The sequence below is a fragment of the Conger conger genome, chromosome 2, assembly GCF_963514075.1.
Source record: "Conger conger chromosome 2, fConCon1.1, whole genome shotgun sequence".
NCBI lineage: Eukaryota > Metazoa > Chordata > Actinopteri > Anguilliformes > Congridae > Conger > Conger conger.
Window position 1 is genome coordinate 21276178 of NC_083761.1, and position 23429 is coordinate 21299606.

A 23429-nucleotide genomic window follows, 5' to 3' on the forward strand; every position below is an offset into this window, starting at 1 on the left:
TGTGTCTCAAGATGAGTAAGTGTGTACTTGTTGTAACAGTCACATTACTACGGCCTGTAGCGTAGTGGTTAAGGTAAATGACTGGGACAGGCAAGGTCGGTGGTTCTAATCCCGGTGTAGCGGCAATAAAATCTGCACAGCTGTTGGGCCCTTGAACAAGGCCCTTAACCCTGCATTGCTCCAGGGGAGTCTAAAACTCAACTGTACATTTCTCTGGATAAGAGCGTCTGCCAAATGCTATTAATGTAATGTAATACTTGCTTTATTACATTATATACTGAGCACTTCATTAGGTATTTATTAGACTTATATTTTTAGACTTATTAAGTGTTCTACTGCTGTAGCCTATCCACCAGGTTTGAGTTGTTTTGTGTTCAGAGATGCTCTTCTGCATACCACTGTTGTAATGTGCGGTTATTTGCGTTACTGTCCCCTTGACCAGTCTGGCCCTTCTCCACTGACCTCTCTCATTAACAAGGCGTGTTTGCCCGCAAAACTGATAGTCAGCGGATGTTTTCTGTTTTTCACACCATTCTCTGCAAACACCTAGAGAGACTGTTGTGCGTGAAAATCCCAGGAGATGACTAGTTTTTTGCGATATTCAAACCACCCTGTCTGGCACCAACAATCACTCCATGGTCAAAGTCACTTAGATCACATTTCTTCCCCATTCTGACATTTGGTCTGAAAAACAGCTAAACCTCTTGACCATGTCTACGTGCTTTTATGCCTTTAGTTGCTGCCACATGATTGGCTGATTAAATATTTGCATTAACAAGCTGGTGTACAGGTCTGTTAAAGTGCTCAGGTAGTGTATGTTATTTAGCTAACACTTTTATCCAAAGCGACTTGCAGTTGATTTGAAACAGGAGACAATCCCTCCTGGAGAAATGTGGGGTTAAGGGCCTTGGTCAAGAGCATAACAGCCGTGCAGATCTTAACAGCTCTTGCAGGTCTGTCATATACCTCACTCTGCTGCAGGCTGCCCAGTATTTGCGCAGCATTTTCACGAGGATTCCCAGCATGCTTTGCGTAACCTGTGTGCGTTGTGTGCTTGTGTCTCTGCAGCAGCCCCACGGAATGGTGGAGGAGAACCCCAGCGTGTGGTAACGTCCTGGGATGACTGCCTGCCCTGCGCCCCTGACATCCCCCGGGTCTCCAGGAGCTCAACACAGGGACCCAGCCAGAGGTGAGACGGGGGTGGTGGGGGATTTCAGCAGGGGTGTGCAGCCACATTTGACACAGAGATGGGCGGCCATTTTGTCCAGTCACTTCTCTGTCTGTTTATACAGGAAGTAGAAATGTTTATAGTTTTTGAATCATTTTTGGGGGCAAAGTGTTACCAGAAGTTAGAAACATAAGAGCAGAAAGAGGACACAGTGGTGAAGAGCTATTTGAATCCCTTGTGGACATTTTTATTTTTATACTTGTGTACAATGCTGAAACATAATCACTTTTAAACATTCAAATAAAATAAATAAACATTCAGCTTCTCAGGCTTGTCTGCTGTGGCAATAAATGAGTGCAGTTTCTGAATGTTTTCGCAGTTTAAAAAATGTTCTCAAAGATAAGAACTCTTCTTTCTTTTTGAAGTGAATGCAAAAGGCGAGTTACTTGTTTTGTGGTGGAGATTCACCATGGAAGTCGAAATTCAGAGTGACCCATGAACGCTAAAAAAATAGTTTTAGTCTTGTAATTAGTCTAAAAAGCTTTAAAAAAAAAAAACTCAAGTAGAAAATATTAGCTTGTTTTAAGTTACTGTTTGCTACTTGACAAGTTAAATTTTTGTTGGCAAATCATGAAATGTAAAACTGTCTCACCTCATTGGTGATATTTGTGCCTTTTTTTAGCAAAAACATATGACTGAAATACTTGCTGAGACTGACTTATCTTTGGTTTCGCTATTAGAGGGAGAGCAGGGTCTTGTCAGGGCTGCCTTCACGGCCTCTGGGTATGTCTTTATTTATTTTCTGTGATAGACCCAAGAGCAACAGACCCATCCTGTGAACTTTTTTCTTTTGAGCTGAGTGATGTTTGACTTTTTCCCAGTCACAACTGTTACAACAGCAGGCCGCGGCGTTCTTGTCCGAGTCACGCGCTACCGCCCGCTGCTCCTTTCCCGTGACGCAGTCTGCTAGCTAGGCTGCGCGGCTGCTGAGCTGGAACGCTGTTTCCCGCAGTCGGTCCAGGGGGGCTCCAGGCGCCCAGCCCACCCGAGCAGCCCCCCTTTGGGCTAAGATGGTGAGCATCTGCTAACTGATACTCTCCATTCCTTTGCCATAGCCAGGCACTGCTTATGAGGCTCCATGGCCACAGTACTACCCTGCTAAAACAGGTTTTGAAATAGCTGGTAGCTGGTTGACCAGTTAGACCAGGTACCAGCTCGGCATGGTTTAGGTGGTTGACCAGTTCAGACCAGCTCCCAGCTTGATGTGGTTTGGCCAGCTCAAGCAATGTTTTGAATCAGCTGGTCGCTGTTTTTTCATGTATCATTTCTTCATGTAACATTGAGCATGTCATCTATACCATTATTCTATGTATATGGATATGATTCGTAGGTGATCTTGACACCCTACACTATGTAATTGAGTGGGTGTTTACATACCTCTGAGTGTGGCCCATGTTTCTGTTTTTGACTCTGAGGAAGTGACGTTGAAACGTCAGTCTCACATTAAACAGAGTGCATTTCTCTGAGCCTAGTGTGCTCCACCGTCTCTTATTTCCGGCTAGTCGTAGTGAAGTAGTCCAGGTAAGGAGTCTTCTGTAAGTGAGGTGTTGTTTGTCAGGGTTGTTGGTGTAATGTCCCGGTGTAATTTCTGTGAGGCTGTTGTTCAGTACAGCAGCTCAGTGCAGCGAGCGTGACTGAGAAGCAGCAGAGGGAGGGGGTCAAAGGTCATATTGGCAGGGGCCAGTATCCGTTGTGGTTAGAGGGAACTCTGGTTACTATGGGCTCAATTGTCACAGCCTTCTTCACACACGTACACACATTTGTGTACACACACACACACACACACACGTTGTCCGTGCACTAGTATGCTGGGACGTTTGAGAAAGGAGGTCAGGTTCTTGTGACTGTGCCCTGTTACAGGAGCTGCCTGGGAGAGGCTGCTGATTGCTGGTGGTCTGGTGACCCTGCCGAGGGTCTTAGGGGATCCGTGCTGGTCTCTGCAGCAGCTGCTATTCCAGGCCGTCCCTGTTGTGGGTTCAGGTCCACATAAACACAGCTGTCAGCTTTCTTTCGTATGCGGCTGTCATGTTCCGCAGTGACTGACCGCCATCGACCGCGCACGTTAGCCGATAGCCGCTTGGAACGAGGCCCGCAGTGTAATCCAAGATCAAGACCTGCGCTTATATCCTCAAAAGTGGCTGCTCTTTCTTTTGGACATTTCCCACAATGCACTGCAATGGACCAGGATCCCTTAATGGCAGGGAATTAGCTTAAATCCTCAAAAGTACCCGCTCTTTCTTTTGGACAGGTCCCACAATGCACTGCAGTGGACCAGGACCCTTTATCCCTTTGAAGTCGGTGTTCTAGAACTCCATTGACTCCATCGACAACATATTGAAACTTTGAAAAGGTAGTGTGCGCCAAACAAAAATGGCTGCCGACGGGGATGACACTGAGAGAACAAAAGTTGACAATCATTTGGCTGTTATAATGCACTTTAATCAGTGTAATATTTGTTCTTAACTTTTTAAATAAAATCCCAGGGAAGCAGCTAATCATCTCGCTAGCCTTGTTAGACCTACGTCCATTTGTATTAAAAAGGCATTGGTGGCAATCCAAATGCAAATAGTTTGCCGTGAACGTTCACCAAGTCAGTGGTGATTGTAACATTAGCGGTAGGAAGTTCAGTTAAGAACACATACTTTCTAATCACGTATTTGTGATGTTACACCCTGAAGGGTTAATGGCAGGGGCAGTTTGCGGCTAATGTGGAGTTAAAGGGCCCCGGGGTCTGTTTGAAGGATGCCGTTTCTGCTGGCCCCTGCCTCTGTTGTTCCCCCCTGATGCAGATTTATGAGGCGAGAGATGGGTGTCTCCGGGTGGTTTGTGTGAGAGTGTGTGACTGAGTTTGTGTGTGCCTTTTATGGGCAGCTTGTGTTCCATCCTTGTTCTATCCCACATAAAGCTGTGGGTAATTGTGTTAACGGCAGCACCAAGGGGCGAGCGATGATTTGCGGCCTTCTCGCATTTTTATATGGCTGGTGGGCTCTGTGTGCGCACGTGTGTGTGTGTGAGTGTGTGTGTGTGTGTGTTTCTTGCTGGAGCAATTGAGATGCATTTGGTTATTATGTATATTGTTTGCTTGAGCTCAACTGGTATGCTTTCTGCTACTCAGGTGAAGGACATCAGAACGCAACTGAAATATATTTGCGCCCTTATAATATATTTTATAAATGTGGAGCTAAATAAGGAATAAATGTGTGTGTGTGTGTGTGTGTGTGCGTGTGCAAGAGTTTTTGGCTGGCGTACTGTGGTTTAAGATCTGAAATTATATTAGATAGTTTAATTAATTCATGTTTTCATGCATGCATCATGCACGTGCACACACACATACAGACATGCATGCTCACTCTCTCTATCACACACACACACATTCTCTCACATATAGAGACATGCATGCGCTGTCTCTTTGACACACACATACACTCTCTCTCTCACACATACAGGCATGCATGCTCTCTCTATCACACACACACACACACACACACACACACACATTCACAATTACACTGGTGCTGCAGTTTTCAGAAACGATTCGTGAGCAGGGGCGTGTGTAGCCATTGTCAGCCAGTCACCAGGGATTAATCAGATACGGCCTTTTCCCTCCGCAATAATGTCCTTCTTTTGCTCTATCCCTTTCTCTCTCTCTTCCTCTCTTTTGTTCCCTCTTCTTCACTTAGCTCCACTCTCTCTATCTCCCACTTTTCTTTAACTTGCTTGACAGACTTTCTCTTTCTCTCTCTGCCTTTCTCACTTTTGTCTCACACACACTCTCTCTCTCTTTCACACACAAATACACACACACACTCTCTCTCACACACACACACACTCTCTCTCTCTCTCTCTCTCTCACACACACACACAAACACTCTCCCACTCACACCCATACACCCAAATGTGCTCTCTCACACCCATACACACACTGCTCTCTCACACACATATACACACTGCCTCTCAGACACACACACACACACACACACACACACACAAACTCTCTCTCAGACACAAACACTTTCACACAGGCATACATACACACACTGTCTCTCTCTGTCACACATACACACACACACACACACACACACACACTCTCTAACACACAGTTTTCCACTAGCATGCCACACTCCCCTGCCTTTCTGTGACTCTCTCACTCACACACAAACACACACACACACACACACACATAAACATTCTCTCACACACACATACACTCTCTCTCAGACACACATACACACAAACACTTTCAGACAAGCATACATACACATACTCTCTCTCTTACACACACACTCACTCTCTAACACACAGTCTTCCACTTGCAGCACACAGCATGGCACACTCCCCTGCCTTTGTGTGACTCTCTCACTCACACACACTCATACAAACACTCTCTCTCACGCATGCACAACACATACACACACACACGCACACACACTCTCCCACTCATACACACACTCTCTCTCAGACACACATACACACACACATTCTCTCACACACACAAATACTTTCACACACACATACATACACATACGTTCTCTCAGACACACACACAGACACACACTATCTCACACACAAACACACACTCCCTCACACACATACATACACACACACTCTATCACACACACACACACATACACACACACTCTCTCAGACACACACACATACACACACACTCTATCAGACACACACACGCACACACATACACACACACTCTCTCAGACACACACACACATACACACACACTCTCTCAGACACACACACACAGACACACACAATCACTCTCTAACACACAGTCTTGCACTTGCAGCACACAGCAGGCCACACTCCCCTGCCTTTGTCAGTAGGTCGTGCAAACAGGACGGAGAGGGGCGGGGGGGTGAGGCCGCAGATTCGGCCAGCTGAAAAGAACAAGCCCTTTCCCCCCTCCGTCTTTTACAGGGGTGAATGTGCAAAAGAGGAGGAAAGAAAAGAGAGAAAAGAACCCCGGCCTCCGTGCTGAGATTGTATCATTTCCCAAGCTGCTTTGCTCCTGTGATGTTGTTTTTAGCTCGACTGGAGCTAAAGTAAGTTCATTTGCAGAGCTCATCCTGCAAGTTGTGCGTGTGTGCGTGTGTGTATGTGTGTGTGTGGGTCTTTGTACGTGTGTGTGTGTGGGGGGTGTTTGTGTGTGCCTGTTTGTGTGTGTGGGTGTGGGTGTTGTATGTGTGTGTGTGTGTGTGTGTGTGGGTGTTTGTATGTGTCAATCTGTATGTGTTCTGTTATGCATGTGTGTCCCTTTGTGTGTCAGTGTGCATTCCCATGTATTTGTGTATTGTGCATGTGTATGGCCTGTCTGTGTGTGTGTATGTATTATGAGTGTGTGTATATTGTGTATTGTGAGTGCGCGTGTATTGTGCGAGTGTGTGTGTATTGTGAGTGTGTGTATTATGAGTGTGCGTGCATGTGTGTGTGTGTTGCCTGCCGGGTCCAGAACACAGGGAAGCCGGCTGCAGGATATCCTGATGAGAGCAGCAGGTTTGCAGGGTCACACAGCCCTGCACAGGCTGTGATCCCTGAGGGGTCTGCTTTCGGAAGGGGCTCACACACACCTACAGGAAACCCCGCGCTCTCCACCCCGGCCTGCTTCCCATCCCGCTCTGACATCATCACCGCCCGCCACACACAGCTGTGACGGCGAGCGAGCGGCGGTCTGGGGGAAGTGTCACTGCCTCGATCGGGGAATGTTTTTAATTAGACCGGGTCATTCCAGCTGGCTCACTGCACTATTTGGATCAAAGCTGGAGAAATCAGAGTGGGGGGGTGGGGGTGTCAAAGCAAACATGAGAACACAACACCCCCCCCCCAGTGTCTGAAGCGACAGAAAGAAGGGGGAAGGAAGAGTGTGTGTGTGTGTGAGAGTCACAGTGTGTGGATTTCTGTGTGAGTGACTGTGTTTATGTGTGTGTGTGTGTGGGTGAGAGTCACTGTGTGTGTGTGTGTGTGCATGTGTGAGTAACTGTGTGTGTGTGTCTGTGAGAATGCGTGTGCGTGTAAGTGACTCTGTGTGTATGTGTGCAGATGAGCGACTGTGTATGTGTCTCTGTGGGACTGTGTGTGTAAGTGACTGTGTGTGTGAGGGAGACTGTGTGTGTATCTGAGACGGTGTGTGTCTGAGACTGTGTGTGTATGTGTGTGTCTGTGAGACTGTTTGTGTGTGTGTGTCTGAGACTGTGTGTGTATGTGTGTGTCTGTGAGACTGTTTGTGTGTGTGTGTCTGAGACTGTGTGTGTGTGCATGTGTGTGTCTGTGACTGTTTGTGTGTGTGCGTGTAAGTGACTGTGTATGTGTAAGCATGTTTGTGTGTGTGAGCGACTGTGTGTCTGTGAGACTGTGTGTGCGTGTAAGTGACTGTGTGTATGTGTGCGTGTGTGAGAGACTGTGTGACTTGTCGAAAGATGAGAAGCAGGCATTAGAGAGAGAGAGAGAGAGCGAGTGAGAGAGCAAGCAAAAGAGGGGCCTGCAGACAGGGAGAGAGTGAGAAAGAGAGAGAGGGGGGAGAGAGTGTGGCCTCCAGACAGAGAGAGAGAGAGGGAGGGACGGAGGAGGGGCTTTGCCAGAGCGGACACTAGGGGAGAGAGAAGGAGAAAAGGGGCTCCCATTCAAACTCCCAGCCCTCTCCCCTCGCCTCCCCCAAACAGCGTCGTGTGGAGACAGGGGCTTGCGGGACAAAGAGGGAAAAGTTTCCGAGAGGAAGGCGAAGAGGAGGAGGAGTAGGAAGAGGAGGAAGAGAGTCCGTGCAGCGAGGGGAATCCGTGTGATCGGACCTGGGATCTTTAGCAACTTCTGCGGGACACGGGGCTAACTGAAGGAAGCAGCTATGCAGGGGGCTCGGAGGGGTATGTGAAAACCCGGCGGAGTGTGTGTGTGTCTGCGGACGTGTGCGTGCGCGTGTGTGTGCGCGAGCGTGTTTGTGTGCAGGCTGACATTACACCGGCGGCTTTACTGCAGAAGAACCGGAGTCAGGTCTGAGAGACAAGGTTACTTATTCATGAACTCTGTCTGTAGTCTTGGCTTTGGGCTGAGAGGCGGCGAGGTGTTAGCCGTGGTCGCGAGATAGCGCGGAGAGGCCGGTCTCTCCTGGAAGTCTGGCTGGTGGAGACCGACCGGGTGGAGAGAGGCCTTTTGTCCACCTACTTAAAAGAAAACACAGAGTTACAGGCTTCAGAAAGCCCTTCCGGAATGTGGCCTTAAGCGAGGGTGTATTAGCGATGGTGGGGGTCTGTATCGGCACTCTACGCTTTCTCTCTCCCTCTCTCCCTCTCTCTCTTTCTCCCTCTCTCTATCGTGTCTGTCTGACAGTGTGTTGCCAATTCCTTGTCATAAACGCTCGCTAATCCTCCCCCCAAATGGACTTTAGGAAAAAAGCTGCCATTTGATTGCTGGGCTTTTAAGGGCTTTCACTTTCCGTCAGGTCTGGAGGAGATGGTGTCAAGTGAAGAGTGTGTGTGCGTGTGTGTGTACGTGTGCGTGTGTGTGTGTGTGTGCCTGTGTGTGTGCGTGTGTGTGTGCATATGTGTGTGCATGTGTGTGTGTGTGTGTGTGCTTGCGTGTGTGCGTGTGTGTGCATGTGTGTGTGTGTCTGTGCGTATGTGTGTGAATGTGTGAATGTGTGTGTGTGTGTGTGTGTGTGTGTGCTTGCGTGTGTGCGTGTGTGTGCATGTGTGTGTGTGTCTGTGCGTATGTGTGTGAATGTGTGAATGTGTGTGTGCATGTATGTGTGTGGTTGGGGGTTGCAGGGATGTTTACCAAGCCGTTGAAGCAGCTCAAACTGATTTGAGGAGTTGGGGGCTGGCAGTGGGGGGTGGTGGGGTGTGTGTGTGTGTATGTGTGTGTGTGAGTGTGTGGAGTTACACATGTATGTAGGACCACAACATACATATACACACACACTCACACACACAAACACCCCTCAGTTACGGAGCATTCGATCCCCTCTTTAAAAAAAACTAAATCTTACTGCTGGTGTATTGACATTTTGCTTTTTAATTTCCATCTTCAGTGGGTTTTCTTTCAGTTCAAAAGAGGGCAGCTTCATATTTCTCTTTCAGTTCTCTTAAAAAGCATGAATAGCCCGTCCATTTTACAGGACTTGTTAAAGCTCCTTTTTTATAAAGTGAGCTGAAGCTATGCTCAAAATCAGTCCTGGACTCAGCCCGAGTTATCACCTTTCCGGCGTGGCCGATCACGAGAAAAGCCCGTGCCAAATCCTCAATATAGATCAGAGGTGAGAGGTCACGGGTCAAAGAGTGTATGGCCTTCACACCGCATTCACACCGCTGCTTTCTCCCTGCTGATGCTCAGTGTTTCCCAGCCTTCTCCTCGCACACACAGAGTGGTTGTGAGAATGTTGCGTTAGCACGTTAGCGACATAGCACTGCCACTAAGCCCATGTTGAAGTCGCTCTGCGTGACACCACTGGCTGGGCATTTGCATTTCGTCCATTTTCTTCCCACCTTTTCATCCACATTTTCTGGGGGAGTGCATCACATGCAAAGCTGGCTCAGGGGGCTAATGCGATATGAGATGGGGGGGGGGAACAGTGTCGAATTAAACTTTCCTTCCTATGGGAATGTCCTGCAGGTCTCCTGGTTACCCTCAGCTCCAGAGGTAGCTTTATGGTCACAATTTGCTTCTGGACCATAGAGCATGTACCAATGACCAGCTTTAGCTGGACACATAACCTCAGAGGGCCCATTACATTTGGTGCCGATGATTAGGATTAGATGATAGATAAAACCATAGATGATAGATAGGACAATAGATGATGAGTAGGGTCATAGATGATAGATGGTTTCCTCCATGAAGATGGTTTCCCCTTTCATTGGGCCTTTAAAGTTACTCTCAAAATAGGCTATTTCAGAGTTTTCTGTCCCTGCTTTGCTAAATTAAGGAATTTGTCACCTCATTTGGCAACACTTGAAGATGTTGAGGACAGCCTGTGCAAAATTATTTTACTGATCACTGCTTTAATGTTTTAGCAACTTTAGTTAAGAATTCAAGATGTTAAAAAATGGACTAATCATAGCAGAAACTGCAGTGACAGGAACTCTAAAGAAGCCTTGCTTCCTGGTGTGACAGCCCCCTTGGCAACAGTCATAAACTTGCCAACATTTGTTCACTGGTGTAACTATATATGGTGATTTTGGCATCCAAAGTGAGAGCTGGTGACACTTCTATCCAAAAAGGCAGGGCTTAAAGTCTTTTTGAAGCTGTGTTGGGAACACTGGAGGATAAAATGGCCTCCTCTAATGATTCTCCACTCTGCATGCACTTGTGGGCTGACACAAACAGCATCTCATCTGTCGTAGGTTTGCTTGTTGTAGTTATTACTTTTTTGCACATTATCTTAAATTGCCCTGGGTTTGCTTTTTATTCTGTCAATAGAATAGGCCCCAGTATTAATTTTGAGATGCAACATGAATATGTAAATACTTCAATTTGCACTCCACTGTGCTGAAAACCATGGGGTGCTGTACCCTATGCCAGGTGTGTAGAATATGCTGCTAAAACAGTTTGTGAGCCAGGGCTGCTCAAACCTCTTCCTGGAGATCTGCCGTCCTGTAGGTTTTCATTTCAACCCTAATTTGACACCTGATTCTACTAATTAGCAGCTCAATGAGATCTCTAGCTGTTGAATGAGGTGTGCTTTGTTAGGGTTAGAGTGAAAACCTAGAGGACGGTAGATCTCCAGGAACAGGGTTGGGCGGTTCTGCTGTAAACAGTGCAGAAGCTTTGGACCCTTGGTCAGCTGACCGTATCCCATGAACCCCCTGCATTAAGAAGTTGGAAGCCTCTGACTGTAATGGAAGGCATAATTAGAAGATTCCATCATTTATTTTTTTAATTCCTTTGCATTGCTGGCATCCACACATTTGACACATCGGTAGACAGGTGGAGTCCCACTGCGGCCTAGTTTCTCAAGTGAAGCCTGGGAGTGGTAGTGACCAATGTTTGGGACTGAAAGATCTGCATTTGGGCCTACTGTGCCTCCCTCGCTTGGCCGCTCCCTCGGTGTCCAAAGTGTGACTGCTCTACTATTATTACCTTCTTTAAACATTAAATTAATTGAACATTTGTGTTCTCTTGGTTAGCTTTCTAAGCTGGAAGCAGCTACTTCTCACTGTTTTATGCCCCGTCTCTTTTCAAGGCTTCTATCCCGCTCCGTCATTGATTATAATTGCAATTAGATCTCACTGCAACTGCTCGAGTGTGGGCATTAGCGTCTCGGTAAATGCCAGCAAGTCCTCCCATGTACGGAGGGATCAATAGTCAACGCGGTCTTATTTACACAATGCGCTCTCCGGTCTGGAGCCGAGCCGTTTCCGAAACGCGGTGCGGAAAGATCGCGCCTGCAGTCGCATCGCGCCCGTACGCGTTGGCTGCGGCTCTTTAAAAATAGCTGCGGGGGCGGAGCCTCGTGCGTTGCCGCGGTTCCCCCGGCTATCGCCTCTGCTCCTGGAGGGCGGAGAGCGTTGACAGGTGTCCGCCGGCTCCAGCTGGCGGGAGAGCATCCATGCCGGTTTGGGACTTCCGAGGTGTGGAGAGACGTCAAGGCCTCATTAAGCCTGGACAGCAAGAGCTCAGAAACTTGTCAGTGAGCCGTACTGTATACTAACGCATCACTCGCACCTGGCTATTCGCTGGGGGGAGTCGCAGCATAGCAGGTGCAACCACTTCTGGACGCGTCTATGATTCGTACAGTGAGCCAGCACTGGCAAATCACATAGATACTTAAGATGGCTCCCCACAAAGCTCCGCATCTGATTGGATGCATTGTGAACTCACTTTGCTTCCCTGGTTTGTCATTGCAAATGAAAATGGAATCATCATATTACCTACCTGGTTAGGCACAGTAACAAATAACTTTTCTTACTGGCTTCCACTGGTCTCTCTCTGCTTTTTTTTTGGTTCTACAGGGAAATTCTAGTTGGAAACAGCTAGAATGTTAAGTCATTGAATGCTCATTACCCCCTCTTTGAAATGCCCAGTCCCCCTGCACCATTGCTGGAATGTACTCCTTCAGTTCAGGAGGGGGAGTAGGGCTTATGTTAACATTTTTTTCCAAGGAACTTGTGCTCCTATGTTTAAAAATGAGGAGCACACTTAATGCAATCCAATTAGTACAGTTGTTCCTAAATATTTTTTTCCAGTTAACACACATCAGGAACAAATACCCCTAAAATGGGGGCAGTGTAGAACCCTGGGGAGGCAAAGCACTTGTGTCCTCTGTAAAATGGGAGCTCACATGACTTCTCACTGGTACATATTGGCTCTACTGAGGTGCAGGTCTGCTCCAGACCAGCTGTTATCAGTGCCATTTCGCAAGAGGACGTGCTGTTCATGTTGAAGCCATGAAGACACCCTCCTCCCTGCTCCCTTGTTTTCCATTGGGAGCCATTCCTCTGCCGGCCTTATCACGTTTTTATCGCTGCTTTCCGATACCCCTGTGTAACCGGCATGTTGTCACTGTGTTATAAGGTGTCTGTTGCTGCTTCCATGTGGACTCTTTCAGAGCCCATAGGCTTGGGCTGTGATTGGACAATGGGCTGATTGCATGAAGCATGTGCGTTTCACCACTGAGGTACAGACATTTTGGGAGCATCAAGTGTCCCAGGAAATATGTGTGTGTGTGTGTGTGTGTGTGACAGAGAGAGCGAGAGAGAGGGGGGGTGGGGTGGTCAGGAAAAATGGGAGGAACAGTCCGGAAGAATGAGAGGAAGAAAGAATGAGGGAGCATCTGTGAGCATTTCCATGTTGTTCCAAGCCACTGTAGAGGTGTTGCTTTTCAGAGGTTTTTTATCAAAGTGAGTGTGGTTCGTCTGTTGACAGGGTCGCTCTGTAGGCCTCACAGAGGGACTCCAATCAGCACACAAAGAAGCTTCACTCCCACACTGGAACAATGCCATCATTCAGAGGAGGTGTTATCCACTCTGAGCCTTTTTCACATGTGAATTGACCAAAAAGGTGGGAGACCGAGATACGATTAAATCCATTTTTTAACGAAAGCTTGAACATCAGGACAGAACACCTGTGTCTGAGTTTGTTGAAGATGACAAATTGGTAGAGTAATGTGTAGCGTGAATAGAATAGACTTGATTGAGCTGTTCAGTCTCACTCTACTTAATCCTAACAGGAGATCAGCAGTTTCTGAGACACCAACAATCATTCCACAGTCAAAGTCACTTAGATCACATTTCTTCCCCATTCTGACATTTGGTGTGAAGAACAGCTGAACCTCTTGACCACGTCTGCATGCTTTTATGCCTTTAGTTGCTGCCACATGATTGGCTGATTAAATATTTGCATTAACAAGCTGGTGTACAGGTCTGCCTAATAAAGTGCTTACTGTTGCTGTGCTGTACTTTAGTTGAGTTTGCTGGAATTACCGCCTCCACCTGGACAAAGACCAAAGTTCTATGACCATTCTGCTCTGGGTCAGAACCTTAGATGTGCAGAGAGGTTCAGCTACTAGCTTGATGCTATATGGCCTAGCTTACCAGCCACTAGTCCTCACACTAACTGGGCTTCATATGTGAGCATTAGCTTGGTTCCATGGATTATAATAACAAAACAGAGTGTGTTCTATAGCTTGTCTGTACAAATTATTCTGCTGTGTGTTCTAGCCTAGGTAAGAAGCAATGGTATAGTTGTGCACTGCAAAAAACACCTGTCTTAACAAGTGTTTTAGTCTTGTAATGGGACTTAAAAATGTTTTTTTTTCTCTCAAGTTGAAAATATTTGCTTGTTTTGAGTTACCGTTTGCTTGATGAGTGAAATTTTCCTACCCCATTGGCAAATCTTGAAATGAGTCAAACTGGCCCACCGCATTGGCAATATTTTTGTCTTATTTAGCAAAAAAGTAATAGAAGTAAGAATCTAAGTCTAAATATAAGAATAAAATACTTGCTGAGATTGACTTATTTTCAGTTTTTTGCAGTGTGAGCTCTCTCCCTCTGACCGTGACACTGAAAGAAACTTTTAATCTTGTAATGAGACTTAAAATCCTAATTCTTTCTCTGAAGTAGAAAATATTAGCTTGTTTTAAGTTACATTTTGCTTGAAAAGTGAAACTGTCTAACCTCATTAGCAATCGTTTTGTCTCATTTAACTTAAAAAAAAAAAGATTTTGTGTAGCTATAAGACTAAAATTCTTGTTAAGATTGACGGTTTTTACATTGTGCAACAAGAAGAAACCCATCGTTTCATTTATCTGCCCCGGGACAGGGGACGGGCGTCAGGGGACAGGGTGGCATTTCTGGGTCTGTGCCAGACACCATCATGACGGTGACTGACAGGCCCTGTCTGCCCGCTCTGGGGCCGCTTCTGTAGGGCAGGGGCCGCACACCTCATTGTGTCGGAGACGGCCCCCGCCGCTTCTGACTCCCAGGCGGTATCTGCGCCCCCCTCCCCTCGGAGAGACCCCCAAAGTGGAGGCTGCTGGCGAACAGGCCCCTATTTGTTCAGGCTATTTATCTGTGTGCCGCTTGTTTGGAGGCTAAACACCAGGCCACTGCTAAACTCTCAGATTAATGGCGTCGGAATGATTTAAGATTCTGAGGAGACGTTCGGCAACCCCCCCCCCCCCCCATGTCATGTCAGACGATAACAATCTCCCACACTGCTGCCACTCTCCAGCCTGAAGTTGTAGGCCTTGGATGCCATGGCAACGGCTATGATGCGAAAGTGCAACAAGTAGGTTGTAAAAAAAAAAAGGGGGGTGGGGCAAAAGACCGGTTTGAGTCTAACTCAGTTGCCTGCTGCCCATGTTTCCTGTCCGTAACTCATTCAGTTTCCTTCTTTTCTACTCAATTACAGGATTTATTGACGTGTGGGGGTGGAGGGACACAAGTGCTACAGAGAGCATTCTACAGGGGGGTGGTGTCGTAAACACAGGATAGAGAAATTCAGGTGGACGGGCCGTTTGTAAGTCGTTGGCAACAGAGGCAACAGAGATTTGAAGAATGCCACTATAACTAGTGCAAATCTATTTTCCTGCTGCTTTTGGCCGTGTTGCTTGGTGTCAGTTGGCTGTGGTCTGCGTGATTGTGCTGTCTGGGTTATAATGTCTCAGGCCCCGGGACTTGTGGGTAAGGATGCGTCTGCATTTCCAGTGAAACTCAGACAGTAGTGCAAACTCAGTGTTTTTCCTGTCTTCACTGACAAACTGCCTTTCCTAACCTCTTACCCACTTTATGACTCGCTGTAGACAAGCATACAGACACACACACACACGCACACGCACACACACACGCTTACACGCACATTCAAGAGACTGCCTGACGCTGTACATTCTTCAAACACATTTCCCATACAGCGCGGTCTCTGGAAGGATCGTCACGGTAACCTTAATCAACTGAAACGAGAGATCATCTGTCGCTGGTTTGGCAGAAATGTGACATAATTGAGATTTACAATATTGAGTTTAAATGTTGATGTCGGTCATGAGGGTGCCTATGGGGGTCACATTTCTTCATATCGCCATCCACTCCTCTAGGTTTATAGACGGAACTGTTTTCTAAAGCTCTGTGAATTCTTTGTGTGTGTGTGTGTGTGTGTGGGCAAGTGCTGGGAAAGAAAGCTTCCGATACGGCAAAGACTAGATGAGGAGTGTGAAATGGTAGCAGCATCTGGCTTTGTTGTCTCTACAGTGATTTGTGATAATTAGCCTTGATTGTGTAAGAGACCCCCAGCAGTGGGCTGTCTACCAGGGAGCAGGAAGTTAATGAGGGGAGAGACTATAATGTAAGGCCATCCTACAGACATTACAGCGGCTGGGTGACCTGAAAAGGAGGTGGTAAGAACCACTGATACTAAACCAAACACAGATACTAAACAATACTAAACAACGCAGACACTAGAAAAGTTTACCATACTTCTTCTTTCACTGAAATCAGTTATAACGGAAAATTGCCTTATTATTGATTTATGTTTGCTCTGCTTGAAAGTGTTAGTTGACACAGGTCTCTGCGGTGAGTCATTGTTTACACAGAAGGAACTGGAAAGTCATACAGTGTTTGGGGTTTTAAAGAAGGGTGTCATTATTTTTAAATTCCATAGTAATGCTAGATTATTCCTATACTGCAAAAAAGCCTGTCTTAACAAGTGTTTTAGTCTTGTAATAACTTCTCAAGTGGAACATATTAGCTTTTAAGGAACTGTTTGCTTGTTAAAAGTTAAATGGTCTTACTCCATTGGCAAATCTTGAAATGAGTAAAAAAACTCATTAGCAATAGTTTTTTTCTTATTTAGCAAAAAAGTAAAAGAAACTTAGTTTTAAGTCTAAATATGAGACTAAAATACAGGTTGAGACTTTTCTTTTGTTTTTGCAGTGGGGGTTCTTTCAGATTGTCTACATACAGACCAGTGTGTGTGTGCCTGTGTGCCACCTTGGGACCAATAAAATGTATTATAACATTTACACAAGCATGGCAGTGTAAACAGTATGGGCCTATATTTAAACACGGAAAAACATTTCAGCTGTCTAATTAGCTCCATGACTAATGTAAACTAGTTTTGAAGTAGTGAATTACACAAAGATTCAGTGAGACAGAGAGAGGGGGAGGGAGACAGGGAGAGACAGAGAGGGAGAACGAAATATAAACTGTCTACTGCCAAAGTTTTTGCTGTATCATTGCCCTGCTGCTTCTGGGAAAGGAAGTGACTCTACTTGGCTCTCGACAGCCTGCCTGGCCTGGTTTAGAGTTAGTGTAGCACATCTTGGACTGGTGTAGAATGGCAGAGTTAGTGTAGCACATCTTGGACTGGTTTAGAATGGCAGAGTTAGTGTAGCACATCTTGGACTGGTGTAGAATGGCAGAGTTAGTGTAGCACATCTTGGACTGGTGTAGAATGGCAGAGTTAGTGTAGCACATCTTGGACTGGTGTAGAATGGCAGAGTTAGTGTAGCACATCTTGGACTGGTATAGAATGGCAGAGTTAGTGTAGCACATCTTGTACTGGTGTAGAATGGCAGAGCTAGTGTAGCACATCTTGGACTGGTGTAGAATGGCAGAGCTAGTGTAGCACATCTGGGACTGGTGTAGAATGGCAGTTAGCCTTGCACATCCTGGCCTGGTGCTGGGAAGGGTGCTGGGCACAGCCGTCACTTCTCTCCTAACAGGCATCACCATGGCAATCAAAAAATATCCTCTGGCAGAAAAGAAAAACAGATGGAAAAAGAGTAGTCAGAATCCTTTCTATGATTAATCAGGGATTCCTGACTGTCTGTTATTAACCGGCGTTATTTTGAATGGGCGGGCCGTGTGCAGAGCAGACTCATTGTACTCCAGTGAGTTGAAAACGTATAAAAACATCAGAGCGACGTTTGCTTTGGGAATCTCATTCACTGGCAGCGGGGAACAAAAGCTAGGGCTCAGGGACTCCGAGGGGTCAAGGGTGAGGGTCAACAAAGCACTGCAACCTGGTCCTATAGGGGGTCAGCGGGGGTCACGGGGGTCGGGCCGGGGCTTTGCTTCATCCCCGGTTGTGTCGGCGGATCACGGCCGGGCCTTGCGGAGGCAGGCGGGGCGATGCAGAGAGTAGGGGGGTTAAACCATCGGTATTGATTCTTTTTGGACGCGCTTGATCCCCTCCCGTCACCCCTACTGCCGGGCCGCTCGGAGATGGCAGGGCGACGGCCCCCCTGTGGGCGAGGTCTTCTTCTATTTTAGGGTGACGTGGGTCGATGGGGTATCAGTGGGGGCCCCTGAAAGGGCCCGTGGCGACCCTCGTTAATCATGTGCCCGATCGATGATGGCGTGGGAACCCCCCTCCCCCCTCCCCTCTCCCCTCGAGCTTTCGGTGAGGCCACTGCAAAAAAATAAATGAGTCAGACTTAAAGTTACAATTGGTAAGTTTTTTGTATTGAAAGATTGTTACAAGACCATTGTAAATCCCTTCCTATCATTGAAAAAGGCTCACTGACTTGCTGACCCTCTGCCTGTGTTTATAGTCCTTAAATTCGGGTTTCAAAATATGCAGTTGACGGCCCAACTCTCTGTCCCAAAACATTAACAATAACTCAAGCTCATTGGTTGAAAATGGGTTCTAATTGCCACATACAATGGTGTTCCAATTATAGAAGGGGGAGGGATAAACAGTGTCATGTTGTGTTTGTTGCTGCCTGTTGTCCTCTCTTGACCGTTAGAAGTCCGAAATTACCTATTGCACCTTTAACAAGCATCTTAGTCTTATATTTAGACTTAAAATCTTATTCTAATGACTTTTTTGCTAAATGAGAGGTGAGAAAGTTGAACTCATTTCACAATTTGCCAAAGGGGATAGAATTTCACTAGTCAAGAAACAGTAACTTAAAACAAGCAGATATTTTCTACTTGAGAGAAAAAAGATCTTAAGTCTTATTAAAAAACTAAAAACGCTTGCTAAGAAAGCCATTTTTTCCGTGAAATCTGCCCTATCAGTCAGAATGTCTCTCTCCCCAAAATCCCCTCTGCTCTCACTCCAGGGCATCTCAAAGGGTCACTGATACACATGAAACGAGAATTGGGAGCATGACTAAGTCTTTTAAGACTGGAGTCTGTGAAGCTTTTAATGAATCTGGATGTGTAGCTTTGCAGACTCTACTGCTTGGAGCAATGGCATACGTAGTTTCTAAGTCAATGTTTGTATTTCTCTGACTACTATATTTGTACTGAAGTATGCATGTGCTGTTCCTGTAGGCACATAACCATGTATCCACATGCAAAATGCACAGAATCACTCACACAAGCTCAAATGTATACGCATACTCACATGAACACACAAACATGTACTCGTGTAAATGCGCACACATGCACACATGGTCTCTCAAACACGCACAATTATCCACACACACACACACACACACACACACACACACACACGATCCAGCGGTTGGAGCAGGAGGCTGGTGGAATGCCTTTGGAGTCATGTGCTCTGAGAGAGAAAGAGAGGGAGAAGGAGAGACAGGAAAAAGGGGAGAGAGGGAGGGAGAAAAAGGCAAAAGGAGACACAGAGGAAAAGGGAGAGAGGGAGGGAGAAAGAGAGGGAGCAGGAGAGACAGAGGGAGAGAGAGAGCAGGTTTTTCACCAACACTGCACACAAGGAGAGCCATAAAACAAGCAGACCACTCTTTGGCTAGAGTTTGGGTGTCTCGCAGTTTTCCATCCCCTGTTTCCAGTCCGCACTTCCGTTTTTCTTTTTGTTCACACTTGGTCAGTGTTGGTTCATCCTGCTCCATTTTGGCCCTGCTAGTTCTGTGATACTTCTCTTTCACACGGTTCCAACTGAAAAGTCAGGACTGGGAACCCTCACAGTGACTTCATTGAAGCAGAGAAGGAATAATGGAACATAGGGGTTCATATAGGTCATGCATACACACTCTTTTATACTGCTAGCCATTTTGTTAACTTGTAAAAGTTGCTGTAACTTTTTAGAATTGGTGACAGCTTTGTGAGTGTAAAATAGATGGTTCCGGCGTCTCATTTGAAATCTGCACAACACGCTCTGGTACAGGCTTACCCTCAAGTGGCCAAAATAAAGTGAAACCCTCCTGAATACAAAGAGCCCCTGCACCTCAACTGCTATTTTTGTCATTACCCTAGTGTAAAATCCAGCTATGCCAGCTGAAATTTGAAATAAGCTGGTGTAGCTGGGTATGAGCTGGTCGACCAGCTACTGCTGGTAGCTTGTCTGAGCTGGTAACCAGCAACCTGCTGGGAACCAGCTACCAGCTGTTTCAAAACATAGCTTGAGCTAGTCAAACCATATCAAGCTGGGAGCTAGTCGGAACTGGTCAACCAGCTACCAACTGTTTCAAAACCTACCTGTTTTTTTCAGCATGGTAGTAATGCAATTATATGAAAGGTGTTTTAACTTTTCACATCCGTCCACAGTTTGAGCATGTAAGCTACTTGGCTTAGGGTGGGCCTTGTTTATGTGAAGTGGAACTGGGCTGGGTGTAGTGGCTTGGCCAGTGGAGGTGTGAGCTCTGTGCTGCCAAATGGATCCTCCCTCCGGAGCCAGCTTTCAGTCATGACTGGAGCAGATGAAAACCCTCACTCTTCAACATCACCATTGATAGTCTATATCGCCATTTCACACACGCTCCCACAGATTCATACGCTCACACACACACTGCAGGCACATGCGCTCACACAAGGACACATGCATAAACGTACAAAATACAGGTGAAAAGTGTGTCTACGTCCCATAGGCAGGGGTGTCATAGTGGGAGGAAAAGTGGAACGGATTATTTGATGCGATAAAGATTAATGTGTGAAATCAATTCCGACTATTTTCAAGTAAATTTAAAAGCAGAAAATAATAGCATATCCAATATGTATGCTTCCTGCTCTTCTTGGGCATCACTGCAACCTCTCAAAGTGAACACAGCTGAACGATTATGCTATGGAAGCAGTTAAGTACGTTTTGTGTGTACCATGAATAATTCTGTGTGTAGCTCTCATATTCTCAGGTTTTGATACTTTAGTCTTGTTGATACACTTGTGCCTTCAAATACTGCCATCATCCAAGTCTCTGGTGTGTGTTGCCACAAAGTTATAAGGCTTTATTTAAGAGCAGTGCCTTGAAATACAAATAAAATAATGATATTTTTTGTGCAAAACTGTGAAGCTGTTAGAAAAAGCTAGGCTACATTCACTGAACAGCCGATTCTGTATGAAAACCTGACCTACACCACCTACTTTCAGTAATTATTTTACCAGCTTGGTTCAGATAATAGGCTAATTTGTGAAATCTGGTGGTGTAGGCACCTGCAGACACTGCGGGCCACAGGCCGTGGGGTTGGGCAGCGCTGATGTAGTGTTTTCTGGAATCTGACCCTGGTCCGTCGTGGCGTTCCCCTCAGGTCGTGTGGGTGGAGCTCTCGGCTACTATGGCTCTGGTTCAGGCCCTGCCCATCCCTGCTGATCGCCACGCCCCCGGCCTCGAAGCCCAGCGCCGCCCCGTCTCGCGCCCGCCCCCGCCCTCGCCCTCGGGCCCCCACGCCGCCATGGGGTCCGTCAGCAGCCTGATCTCGGGCCGGGCCTACGCGGAGCACCACTGCCGCCCCGGCGAGCCGGGCGCCCGATCCCGAAAAGCCGCGCCCGCCGCCAGCTGCTTCCGCACCGCCGGCTCCCAGGAGCACCTGGTGACCGGAGCCCCGCCCGCCCACAAGCAGGCCTCCGCCGCCGCAGCCGCGGGCAACGGCAACGCCAACTACGCCTACCTGAACGAGGACTTCGTCGGGGACTGGAACGACAGCCACGCCGCCCCCGGCAGCCCCGGGAGCGATCAGGAGGAGGCCCGGGAGGGGGGGGCCTCCAACGGGACCCTGGGGGGCCCCCCGCCAAAGCTGGTTCCCGTGTCGGGGAAGCTAGAGAAGGTGGGTGCTGCGTCACGACAGTGCACTGCTGAAAAACCGAAAGTAAGTCAGTCTTAACAAGTATCTTAGTATTATATTTAGACTTGAAGGTACAATAGGTAATTTCGGACTTCTAATGGTCAAGAGAGGAAATGCAGCAACAAATACCTTCAAACCACAACACTGTTTATTCCTCCCCCTTCTCTGTAAACGCGCTGACGTTGAGACGCCATTGGCTATGGCAATTAGAAACAATTTTCAACCAAAGAGCTTCAATTGTTCGGTCCATCAACTGTATATTTTGAAACCCGAATTTAAGTATTATAAACACTGGCAGAGGTTGAGTCAACATGTCAGTCAGCCTTTTTCAATTTTAGGAAGGGATTTACAATGGCCTTGTAACAATATTTTAACACAAAAATCTTACCTATTGTACCTTTAAAATCTTTTTTCTTTTACTTTTTTGCCAGTAGGACAGTTTTGCTCATTTCAAGATTTGCCACTGGGGTAAGAAAATGTCACGTGTCAAGCAAACAGTAACTTAGAACAAGCTGATATTTTCTACTTGAGAGAAAAATAATATTTTAAGTCTAATCACAAGACAAACAAAGACAGGCTTTTTTTTGCACTGCAGCTCTCTGTGGGTCCTTGTGGCTGTGCACTGCCAAACATGTCTTAACAAGTGTCTTTAGTCTTTTAATAAGATCTTATTTCTTTCACTCAAGTAGAAAATGTTAGCTTGTTAAGTTACTGAACCCCATTGGCAAATCTCGAAATGAATCTTCTCACTCCTTTGCCAATGTTTTTGTCTCCTTTAGCAAAAAAGCAATAGAAATAAGATTTTAAGTCTCAACATAAGACTACTATACTTAAGTTAAGACTGACTTATTTTTTGTTTTTGCAGTGTGTTGTGCACAACGGTGGGGGTGTGGGGTATGTGATCGCGTGATCAATGCAAGGCCACCAGCATCCATTCCTCTCTATTGATTAAGAGCGACGTTTAAATCGTTGCTCACTATAGACCAGACGGATCAATTAGCTGGCTAATAAGTGCTGACTCATGGACCCTTTAGACTGTCAGGGCGTATAATCAGTTTGGGCCCTTGCTGACATCTTCGCATTGATACTGAAAGTGGGGAAAATGGATAACATAAATAGATGAATAAATAACCAGAAATCCTGCTAATTTGCTCTGAGCGGTAAAGGGAGATGTTGTCGCGGTAATGGCTGTTAGTGAACGCACACTGCAAAAACCAGAAAATAAGTCAGTCTCAATAAGTATTTTAGTCTTACAGTGCCGTCTGTAAGTATTTGGATAGTGATACATTTTTTGTTGTTTAGGCTCTGTACTCCAGGACATTGGAATTTAAATGAAACATTTGATGGTATTTAGATTACAGCCTTTTGTATATGCAGGCAATTTTAGGGTACCAATAGTAATTGGGCAGTTGGCTTCTTAGCTGTTTCTGAGTGGTTACGTATTCAATCGCTTCCTCCAGTTTAAGAAAGCTTTCAGTATCCTGATGCTTGGTTTTTGATTGTCTTTGGAGGCTGTTATTGACTTTTGTAAACATGAGGACCAGAGTTGTGCCAATGAAAGTTAATTCATGCCATTATGAGGCTGAAGAATAAGGGAAAAAACTATATTCTTAAAACAAGCTGATATTTTCTACTCGACAGAAAAAACAACTAGATTTAAAATCTCATTATAAAGTCTGAAACACTTAAGACAGACTTTTGTTGCAATGCAACGCTCTTGGGTCTTTGTGGCTGTGCACTGCAAAAAAGTAAAAATTTGTCAGTCTTAACAAGTATGTTAGTCTTATA

The 23429-nt window shown here is 46.3% G+C and overlaps 1 protein-coding gene across 1 annotated transcript in view; it reads left to right on the plus strand.

The window, feature by feature from the left end:
• The window catches only part of lzts2a (leucine zipper, putative tumor suppressor 2a), a 55439-nt gene that overhangs the window by 28905 nt on the left and 3105 nt on the right, over nucleotides 1–23429 (plus strand). Inside the window, exons 2-3 of the mRNA XM_061232557.1 lie at nucleotides 1069–1189; nucleotides 21108–21623. Of these exons, the coding sequence (XP_061088541.1) occupies nucleotides 21135–21623 (489 nt within the window). The 5' untranslated portion in view covers nucleotides 1069–1189; nucleotides 21108–21134. The remainder of the gene's footprint in view (nucleotides 1–1068; nucleotides 1190–21107; nucleotides 21624–23429) is intronic.